Source organism: Nyctereutes procyonoides, unplaced genomic scaffold (assembly GCF_905146905.1).
Source record: "Nyctereutes procyonoides isolate TBG_1078 unplaced genomic scaffold, NYPRO_anot_genome, whole genome shotgun sequence".
In the NCBI taxonomy this organism is placed as follows: Eukaryota; Metazoa; Chordata; class Mammalia; order Carnivora; family Canidae; genus Nyctereutes; species Nyctereutes procyonoides.
The window spans coordinates 1263919-1275432 of NW_026575114.1; the positions used below are offsets into that span (position 1 = coordinate 1263919).

Here is an 11514-nt window from a genome sequence, read left to right on the forward strand (position 1 = left end):
ACCAATTCACATTCCCACCAACAGTGTAAGAGGGTTCCCCATTCTCCACATCCTCTCCAGCATTTGTGGTTTCCTGCCTTGTTAATTTTCCCCACTCACACTGGTGTGAGGTGGTATCTCATTGTGGTTTTGATTTGTATTTCCCTGATGGCAAGTGATGCCCGGCATTTCCTCATGTGCTTGTTGGCCATGTCTATGTCTTCCTCTGTGAGATTTCTCTTCAAGTCTTTTGCCAATTTCATGATTGGATTGTTTGTTTCTTTGCTGTTGAGTTTAATAAGTTCTTTATGGATCTTGTATACTAGCCCTTTATCTGATACGTCATTTGCAAATATCTTCTCCCATTCTGCAGGTTATCCTTTAGTTTTGTTGACTGTATCGTTTCCTGTGCAAAAGCTTCTTATCTTGATGAAGTCCCAATAGTTCATTTTTGCTTGTGTTTCTCTTGCCTTCATGGATGTATCTTGCAAAAAGTTACTGTGGCCAAGTTCAAAAGCAGTGATGCCTGTGTTCTCCTCTAGGATTTTGATGGAATCTTCTCAAATTTAGATATTTCATCCATTTTGAGTTTATCTTTGTGTATGGTGCAAGAGAGTGGACTAGTTTCATTCTTCCACATGTAGATGTCCAATTTTCCCAGCACCATTTATTGAAGAGACTGTCTTTTTTCCAGTGGATCGTCTTTCCTCCTTTATAGAATATTAGTTGACCATAAAGTTGAGGGTCAGTTCTAGATTCTCGATTCTGTTCCATTGATCTATATGTCTGTTTGTTCTGTTTTCGTGCCAGTACCACACTGTCTTGATACCATGGATTTGTAGTACAACCTGAAATCTGGCACTGTGATGCCCCCAGCTATGGTTTTCTTTTTTAATATTCCCCTGGCTATTTGGGATCTTTTCTGATTCCACACAAATTTTAAAATAATTTGTTCTAACTCTCTGAAGAAAGTCCATAGTATTTTGAGAGGGATTGCATTAAACGTGTAAATTGCCCTGGGTAAAATTGATATTTTCAGTATATTAATTCTTCCAATCCATGAACAAAGAATATATTTCCATCTCTTTGTGTCTTCCTCAATTACTTTCAGAAGTGTTCTGTAGTTGTTAGGGCATAGATCCTTTAACTATTTGGTTAGGTTTATTCCTAGATATCTTATGCTTTTGGGTGCAATTGTAAATGGGATTGACTCCTTAATTTCTCTTTCTTCAGTCTCATTGTTAGTGTATAGAAATGCTACTGACTTCTGGGCATTAGTTTTGTATCCTGCCACACGGCCGAATTGCTATATGACTTCTAACAATCTTGGGGTGGAGGCTTTTGGGTTTTCTATGTAAGGTATCATGTCATCGGCGAAGAGTGAGAGTTTGACTTCTTGTTTGCCATTTGAATGCCTTTAATGTCTTTTTCTTGTCAGATTGCTGAGGCTAGGACTTCTAGTACTATGGTAAATAGCAGTGGTGAGAGTGGACATCCCTCTCTCATTCCTGATCTTAGGGGAAAGGCTCCCAGTGCTTCCCCATTGAGAATGATATTTGCTGTGGGCTTTTCGTAGATGGCTTTTAAGATGTCGAGGAATGTTCCTTCTGTCCCTATACTCTGAAGAGTTTTATCAGGAATGGATGGGAAATATCAGAATGGGAGACAGAACATAAAGACTCCTAACTCTGGGAAATGAACTAGGGGTGGTGGAAGGGAAGGAGGGCAGTGGGTGGGGGTGAATGGGTGACAGGCAGTGAGTAGGGCACTTGACGGGATAAGCACTGGGTGTTATTGTGTATGTTGGCAAATTGAACACCAAATAAAAATAAATTTATTATTTATAAAAAAAACAAAAATAAACAAAAAATAAACATGTACAAGGTTATGGAAGAAACAGAAGGAATGGATGCTGTATTGTGTCAAATGCTTTCTCTGCATCTATTGAGAATATCATATGGCTCTTGGTTTTTCTCTTGCTCATATGATGAATCACATTGATTGTTTTACGAGTGTTGAACCAGCCTTGTGTCCCGGGAATAAATACTACTTGGTCATGGTGAATAATTTTCTTAATGTATTGTTGGATCCTATTGGCTAGTATCTTGTCAAGAATTTTTGCATCCATGTTCATCAAGGACATTGGTCTATAATTCTCCTTTTTGGTGGGGTCTTTGTCTGGTTTTGGAATTAAGGTGATGCTGGCCTCATAGAAGGATTTTGAAAGAGTTCCATCTTTCTATCTTTCCAAACAGCTTTAGTAGAATAGGTATGGTTTCTTCTTTAAATGTTTGACAGAATTCCCCTGGGAAGCCATCTGGCCCTGGACTTTTGTGTCTTGGGAGGGTTTTGATGACTGCTTCAATTTCCTCCCTGGTAATCGGCCTGTTCAGGTTTTCTATTTCTTCCTGTTCCAGTTTTGGTAGTTTTTGGCTTTCCAGAAATGCATCCATTTCTTCTAGATTGTCTAATTTATTGGGTTATAGCTCTTCATAATATGATTTTAAAATCGTTTGTATTTCCTTGGTGTTGGGTGTGATCTCTCCTTTCTCATTCATGATTTTATTAATTTGAGTCTTCTCTCTCTTCTTTTTAATAAGGGTGGCTAATGGTTTATCTTTCTGTTGATCTGTTCCACAGTTCTTCTGGTCTTGATTTAGTTGCGTTCTGCTCAAATCTTTATTAACTCCCTTCTTGTGCTGGGTGTAGGATCTATTTGCTGTTTTTTCTCTAGCACCTTTAGGTGTAAGGTTTGCTTTTGTATTTGAATTCTTTCCAGATTATGGATGGATGCTTGAATTGCTATTTATTTCCCGCTCTGGATGCTTTTGTTGCATCCCAAAGATTTTGAACAGTTGTATCTTCATTCGCTTTAGTTTCCATGAATCTTTTTAATTCTTCCTTAATTTCCTGGTTGACCCTTTTATCTTTTAGCAGGATGGTCCTTAACCTCCACGTGTTTGGAGTCTTTCCAAACTTCTTGTTGTGATTTAGTTCTAATTTCAAGGCATTATGGTCGGAGAATACGCAGGGGACAATCCCAGTCTTTTGGTATGGATTCAGACCCGATTTGTCCCCCAGTATGTGGTCTATTCTGGAGAAAGTTCCATGTGCACTTGAGAGGAATGTGTATTCAGTTGAGTTTGGATGTACAGTTTTGTAGATATCTGTGAAATCCATCTGGTCCAGTGTTTCATTTAAAGCTCTTGTTTCTTTGGAGATGTTGTCTTTAGAAGACCTATCGAGTGTAGAAAGCGCTAGATGGAAGTCACCAAGTATAACTGTATTATTATCTAAGTATGTCTTAATTTTGGTTATTAATTGATATATTTGTCAGCTCCCACATTGGGGGCATATATTGAGGATTGTTAAGTCCTCTTGTTGGATAGATCCTTTAAGTATGATATAGTGTCCCTCTTCATCTCTCACTACAGTCTTCGGGGTAAATTTTAGTTTATCTGATATCAGGATGGCTACCCCTGTTTTCTTTTGAAGACCATTTGAATGGTAAATGGTTCTCCAACCTTTTATTTTCAGGTTGTAGGTGTCCTTCTGTCTAAAATGAGTCTCTTGTGGACAGCAAATACATGGGTCCGCTTTTTTATCCAGTTTGACACCCTGCGCCTTTTGATGGGATCATTAAGCCAATTCACTTTCAGAATTACTATTGACAGATATGAGTTAGGGTCATCATGGTATCTATTCAGTCCCTGTTTTTGTGGATTATTCCACTGGACTTCTTAAAGGGGAATTTTAAGAGTCCCCCTTAAAATTTCTTGCAGAGCTGGTTTGGAGGTCACATATTCTTTCAGTTCCTGCCTGTCTTGGAAGCTCTTTATCTCTCCTTCCATTTTGTTTTTTTGTTTTTTTAATTTTTTTAATTTATGATAGTCACATAGAGAGAGAGAGAGGCAGAGACACAGGCAGAGGGAGAAGCAGGCTCCATGCATCGGAAGCCCGACGTGGGATTCGATCCAGGATCTCTAGGATCGCGCCCTGCGCCAAAGGCAGGCGCCAAACCGCTGCGCCACCCAGGGATCCCTTTCCTTCCATTTTGAATGAAAGCCTTGCTGGATAAAGTATTCTTGGTTGCATGTTCTTCTCATTTAGGACCCTGATTATATCCTGCCAGCCTTTCTGGCCTGCCAGGTCTCTGTGGAGAGGTCTGCTGTTAATCTGATATTTCTCCCCATAAAAGTTAGAGATTTCTTGTCTCTTGCTGCTTTAAGGATCTTCTCTTTATCTTTGGAAAATGTAAGCTTAACTATTAAATGTCCAGGTGTTGAACGGTTGTTGTTGTTTTTTTGTTTGTTTGTTTTTTTAGGGGGCGGGGGAGCTCTCTCTTTCCTGGATCTGAATGCCTGTTTCCCTTCCCAGGTTAGGAAAGTTTTCAGGTAGGATTTGTTCAAATACATATTCTGGCCCTCTGTCCCATTCGGCGCCCTCACAAACCCCAATTAAACGTAGGTTTTTCTTCCTCAGGCTGTCGTTTATTTCCCTTAATCTATCCTCATGGTCTTTTAATTGTCTGTCTCTTTTTTCCTCAGTTTCCCTCTTTGCCATCAACTTGTCTTCTATGTCACTCACTCATTCTTCCACCTTGTTAACCCTCATCGTTAGGACTTCTAGTTTGGATTGCATCTCATTCAATTGATTTTTAATTTCTGCCTGATTGGACCTAAATTCAGCAGTCATGAAGTCTCTTGAGTCCTTTATGCTTTTTTCTACAGCCTCCAGTAGCTGTATAATAGTGCTTCTGAATTGGCTTTGTGACATTGAATTGTAATCCAGATTTTGTAACTCTGTGGGAGAGAGGGCTGTTTTTGATTCTTTCTTTTGAGGTGAGATTTTCCTTCTAGTCATTTTGCTCAGTGCAGAGTGGCCAAAAACAAGTTGTATTGGGAAAAGGAGTAAAAGAGAAGAGAGAGAAAAGGAAAGAAAAAGGAAAAAAGAGAAAATAAGAAAAAAAAGAGGGAAAAAAGGGGGGGGAAGCAAACAGAAATCAAAAAGCAAAAAAAAAAAAAAATCAAAGGAGAGTATCCTCTGATACTGTATATTCTAAGTCCCTTGACTTCCCCTGGAACTTTCCAGTGCTGCTTGGTCAATATTTTGTTTTTCCCCTGTCCGTCTAGCTGGTCTTCTGGGGGAGGGGCCTGCTGTTTTGATTTTCAGGTGTTAGCACTTGGGGGAGCTGCTCTGCCCCTGCCTGGTGCAGGGCTCAGTGGGGGTTGTTTACCCTGTGAGGCCCCAGGAGGAACAACCCCAGTGGCGGGGCCAGCTCTGGAGCCCTGGAGTCAGCTCCCGCAGTAACTCCGGAGCTCTCCGTCTGCAGGGCCTGGAGGCTCCGGGGCGGGGCCGCTGATCTGCTCAGCTCGTGGCAGGAGCGTCCTCGCTGTCCTGGGCCCTCCCGGCCTCTGCCTGTCCCGGGGGAGGCCGGATCCTGGGCTGTGTCCCGGCGCCCTGTGCTCCGGGGCCTGCGCTGTTGGATTCGCGCTCCCGCCCCGCAGCTCCCTCCGTGGAGCCGCCGCCCGAGCCCCTCCGAGCTGTTCCGGGTCCCGCCGTGCGCGCTGCAGCCCTTAGGGAGCTCGGCGGCTCTCCCCGGGGCGCAGGTGTCTGTTAGTGTCCCGAGCCCGAGGGCATCCCCGCCCTCCTGGGTCCTGCTCTAACTCCCTGCGGGCCCCTTTCCCCCGGGAAGGTTGGTGCAGCTCCTGCTCCTCCGGGACGGGGCTCTCCTGTCCTGGGGACACTCGCCCCGGCCTCAGCCCGGCTCCTCGCGGGGCCCCTCCCCCTCGGAGGCCTTTTGTTTCTTTATTTCTTTTTCCCCGTCTTCCTACCTTGATAGAAGCGCGAACTCTTCTCACTGTAGCATTCCAGCTGTTCTCTCTTTAAATCTCAGGCCGAATTCGTAGATTTTCAGGAATATTTGAAGGTTATCTAGGTAATTTGGTGGGGACAGATGATTTGGGGACCGTGCTCTTCCGCCATCTTGCCCCTCCTCCTCCAGATGTTATATGTTAAATTTAGAATCACTGAATTCTACACCTGGAACTAATATTGCACTGTATGTTACCTAGCTGGAATTTTAACTTAGAAAATAGTCATTTTAATAAAAAAGAAAAATAAAATATCCAGCTATTATGTTTACTTGTTAATATATCATGCAAATTATGATTAAATGTTTTTTAAATCAGCATAGGAGGGGAAAGTTGAGTTGATGAATGTATTTTGCTTATTCTCACTCATTTTCTTCACTTATTAAATATTTGATACAATATTATGTCAAACCAAGTCTTTCACTCATTGACTTTATTTTTTTTAATTTTTTATTGGGGCTCAATTTGCCAACATACAGCATATCACCCAGTGCTCATCCCATCAAGTGCCCCCCTCAATGCCGTTCATCCAGTCACCCCAACCCTCCACCCACCTCCTCTTCCACTACCCCTTGTTTCCCAGAGTTAGGTGTCTCTCATGTTTTGTCACCCTCACTGATATCTCCCACTCATTTTCTCTCTTTTCCCCTTAATTCCCTTTCACTACTTTTTGTATTCCCCAAATGAATGAGACCATATAATGTTTGTCCTTCTCTGATTGACTTACTACACTCAGCATAATACCCTCCAGTTCCATCCACATTGAACCAAATGGTGGGTATTTGTCGTTTCCAATGGCTGAGTAATAGTCCATTCTATACATAAACCACATCATTATGTGTGCTGCGGCAACACAATCAGGGTCCTGAGGATAAGGGGATGAGGAAAATAAAAAAAAAGTAAAGAGATGGGGACAGGAGGGACACAGTGGATGATGTCCAAGCAGTGCCAGCTTTATTCAAGTTTTTACAACATTTTATAGCATGAGCAAAACAAAGCCAAGAAGGTGTTTATTTTTAGCAGGTTTGTGAACCCCTCCAAAGTTCCCCTTTCTCAGCATGTAAGACAGACTCATGGGTGCCAGAAGACCTTGGTAAATAGATAAGCTTGTTGCTCCAGATGTGCATACTTTAAAGGAATATTAGGTATGGTAAACAGACCAGCAAGGACAGCACAGACCCTTATTTACATTTATGACCTGATTTAGGTCAGAATAAGTTGTATCTATTGTTTTATGTGGGTGATCACGTACAAGCGAGCCCTGAGAACCATTGCTCAAGCCCTTTCTCAAGCGTCTACCAACTATTCATCCTTTAGGCTCTTGAGCCTTTTGAATGAATGAGGGACGCAAGTCCAGGCCTGGTTTGGTTCAGTTACTCCAGCTAGTTCGTGGTCGCCCACACCACGTCTTCTTTATCCGTTCATCTTTCGATGGACACTGGGGCTCCTTCCACAGTTTGGCTATTGTGGACATTGCTGCTATAAACATCGGGGTGCAGGTGTTCCAGTGTTTCACTGCATCTGTATATTTGGGGTAAATCCTCACTGACTTTAAAAGCTGAAGACTTGGGATGCCTGGGTGGCTCAGCAGTTGATCATCTGCCTTTGACTCAGGGTGTGATCCCAGAGTCCCAGGATTGAGTCCTGAATAGGGCTTCCTGCATGGAGTATCCTTCTGCCTCTGCCTATCTCTGCCTGTCTCTGCCTCTCTCTCTCTCTCTCTCTCTCTCTCTCTCTCTCTCTCTCTCTCATAAATAAACTCTTTTAAAAAAAAGCTGAAAACTATTTCCTGAGTTTTGTTACAGTGAGGTGTACAGAAGCAGTAGGGCATGGTATTAAAGATAACTTTCACTGAGATTAATAGTAGCAATTCCTTTTGATTTTTGAGAGTTGGTGTTTCACCCACTGAAGCAGGATTGGTATTTGTACTCAGAAAGTAGCAATATGATTCTCGTTAAAAGTATTGATTCTTAGAAATCCCCAAAAATTAGCTTAGTAATTTCTTATTTTGAGCCCTATTGAGGTATAATTGGTACAACAGAAAATAGACAAATTTATATATACATATCGACTATTTTGGACATATACATATACCAATGATACCACCACAAGCAAGCAAAGTGCTATACATATTCATTGTCAACAAAAAATCTGTGCAACTTTTTGTGCTTTTTTTAAATTTGTAAAGCTTAGAAATTTTTGCAGTAAATAAGGTAAATCAGATCACTTGTACATCATTTCATTATGGTATTTTAAGTGATAAACTTTAAATATAGATATAGTTTTTGAAAATGTATATTATGACTCTCACAATGACATATTTTTGTCCTATTCTTTTCAAATATATAGTCTTCTTGTTCTATCCTCATCCCATTTCATTTTTGAGTGGTAATCTAAAAAATATTTAAATTAACACAAATATACAGAATCTAAGGGTTAGCTGCTACTCAGTCCCGCAGGCTTTTCTCCTTTGACAAGCAGCCCTATTTGTGTGTGTGTAAGCCAACGCAGAATGGGACAGATTCTATCTCTAGACTTGTTCAGTCTGCTAAGCCTCTCTTTGCTGCTACTAACACACAACCATGGAAAATGGGATAAGGAGAGGGAAATGAACCTTTGACTAGCTGATGGTTCAAAGAAATGTATCTTGCTCCCTAAAAAAATGTTACCAGAAGGAAATAAAGTAACTATCATGATTATCTTCATGACATGCTAATAATCAGAATTAGTATTTTTTCTTTTCTAGGGACAAAACGTTATGTGAGGGACTTCTCTTGCTTTTTTCAAACCCTCCTGCTGTCCTGTGTATCTACTTTCCACTTTTTGTCACCTGATTTTTTAGATTGCTTTGTTCACTATCCTTGTTAAACAAATGTGGCAAATGATAGTTATCATTTTGTATATACCTTTTTACTGTATTTTATCCAGAAAATAGTATATTTAAATATTTGCACACTCTGATTTCACGTATCTCTTTACTCATTCAAACTTTCCCTATTTTTTCTACTTCATATTTCAAAAATACGTCTCTCAAAAGTTTTTCCTTATATGATCAAGGACATTTTTTAAAGGGAGATGAATTTAAAGTGTATTTAGTAATATACCATTCTCAGAGCACCAAGTTTTATAAATTAAAGTCAAAGACAAACCTAACTCAGTGTACACATTCTTTATTTCTTAAGAGTCCAGTTTACTTATATCAAGAACCCCATTTCCAATCATATATTAAAATGCAGAACAAGTATATACAGCTTTTGTTCTGTTTTGGTTTTCCTTCGGTTTATTTTCTCTCCTGTATCAAGGAACATTTTGCCTTCCCCTTCCCCTCCTATTCTTACTTGGAGAGATATGAGATAATTTACAGATTTATTTTTTTGAGGGTGGTTTAATTCCCCTTCCACTTCTTCAGCAGAGTTTCCCTTACTTCTTTATTACGGAGAGTGTAGATGAAGGGATTTAGAACTGGAGTCACCACAGTGTTCAGGACATGAATGGCTTTGGTCAGGTCCAAGGACTCTTTGATGGAGAGGCGGACATGAAGAAAGATGGTGGACCCATACCAGATGAGCACCACAGTGAGATGTGAAGAGCATGTGGAGAAGGCTTTGCTCCTGCTGCTGGCCGAAGGGATCCTGAGAATTGTGCTGATGATATAGATGTAGGAGACCAAGGTGATGAGGCATGAACTCAGGATGACCACAAAAGCAATCACAAAGGCCACGAGTTCCACGGCCTGTGTGCTGGTGCAAGCCAGGGTGATCCAGGGTGCAATGTCACAGAAGAAGTGGTTGATAGTGCGGGAACCACAGAAGGACAGGGTGCTGATGAGAGCTGTGGGCACTGAAATGGCCAGAAAACCGCACAGCCATGATCCCAGGGCTAGCTGTGCTGAGAGCAGGCTACTCATGATGGCCCCATAGTGTAGAGGATAGCAGATAGCCAGATAGCGGTCGTAAGCCATGGCTGCCAGGAGGAAGTACTCTGTGCAGCCCAATGAGAAAACAAGGTACATCTGCAAAAGGCAGCCAGTGAATGTTATGGTTTGGCTTCTCCCCAGAAGGATGGCCAGGGCTTTGGGGACTGCAGCTGTGGTATACCAGATCTCCAAGAAAGAAAGGTTGCTCAGAAAGAAGTACATCGGGGTATGTAGCTGGTGGGAGGTACTCACCAGCATCAAGATAGCCATGTTCCCACCCACTGTGAGAATGTACATTACCAGAAAAAGCATAAAGAGAGATAGCTGAAGGACCTGGGACCCAGGAAAGCCCAGCAGGAGAAAATCCTGGTGACGGGTTGCATTGTCTGTGCCCATTGAAAATACTGAGGTATACCTGTAAATAGAGACCACTCACTGAAGCTTTTAATCCAATCACACAGTCCTAGAGAAATAAAAGGATTCCTGAGCGTGCCTCAGTAACTGAATGCAGACTAACAGTCTAACATGTTGAGTGCCTGCTTTGTATTTGGAACTATGTATGGCTAATATAAAGTAATTTAATAATATGGATATAGATGTGCTATTATCACCAATTAGTGGTTGAAGAGACTTCTGTGAGAAACATTTTTGCATTTTTTACAAAGACTGCACCCATGGTTACACTTCAGATCCAATATTCAAATCCAGTCTTTGGACCTGCATCATCCCATTCTCAACATGCCCAAGAATAGCCATAGATCACATCTAAACACACAGAAGGATAATCGTGTCACTTGACACAGTTCACTATTTTGTAACTAGACATTTTCTACCTGGTCCTTAAATGAAAATACGTTTTCCTCCTTTTTTTTCTTCGTGTCTCGAATGTAGATTCTTGTCACATTAATATCTGACACTTCGAATTTTGAATTGGTCTTCTAATTTATAACTTCTGACCTCAAAAATAATGTTTAGAAGTAAACTATAAGAAGTTTTAAACTAGTAGAAACTTATTTTTGTCTTCTCTAACCTTGCAAATGCCATGTTTAAACTTACTAATGTGATAAATTCTTTGCACCAAAAGGTATTTCCATATTGAACAATGCACTTAAGGCAGCTACTTCCTGAATCTAAGACATCTTGATATTTATTTGGAATGATTACATTGAGAACAGGATAAAAGCAGATAATTTTCAAACTAGTTTTTTTTAAAGATTTTATTTATTTATTCATGAGAGACCCAGAGAGAGGCAGAGACACAGGCAGAGGGAGAAACAGACTCCCTGCAGGGAGCCCAATGTGGGACTCAATCTCAGAAATCCGGGATCACAGCCCAAGCCAAAGGAAGACTCTCAATCACTGAGCCATCCAGGCACCGGCAAAACTAGTTATTTTTTAAAAACGATTCTTTAAGTTCTAGTTACTCAACACAGAGTGTAATATTAGATTCAGGTGTATATTCAGTGATTCCATGGTTTTATACAATATCCAGTGCTCATGACAAGTGCACTCTTTAATCTCCATCACCTAACTAATTGGAATTTAAATAAAAACTTAAATATATACCAGTTAATTTAGATTTAATCAAAAATAATTGAGTGACAGAAAAATAATGATGATCATTTTTACTATGCAATATATAATATTAAGTCCATTTTTTAAAACTTCAGATATTGAAAATACACTTCTCTTTGTCATTAAGATCATCAGTTTCCTCTTATGTTACCATTAAATAAAGGACTTTAA

General features: G+C 40.6%; 1 protein-coding gene across 1 annotated transcript; it reads right to left on the reverse strand.

Annotated features, from left to right (window-relative positions):
* Positions 1 to 9237: 9237 nt before the first annotated feature.
* On the reverse strand, positions 9238 to 10164 carry LOC129515024 (olfactory receptor 6F1). Its single transcript, XM_055333722.1, has one exon. The coding sequence runs from the start codon at positions 10162 to 10164 to the stop codon at positions 9238 to 9240; it is 927 nt and encodes a 308-aa protein (XP_055189697.1).
* Positions 10165 to 11514: the final 1350 nt, after the last annotated feature.

Excerpts from the sequence above, each read along its gene's own strand:
- LOC129515024 (XM_055333722.1), bottom strand. The coding sequence starts at position 10,164 with ATGGGCACAGACAATGCAACCCGTCACCAGGATTTTCTCCTGCTGGGC.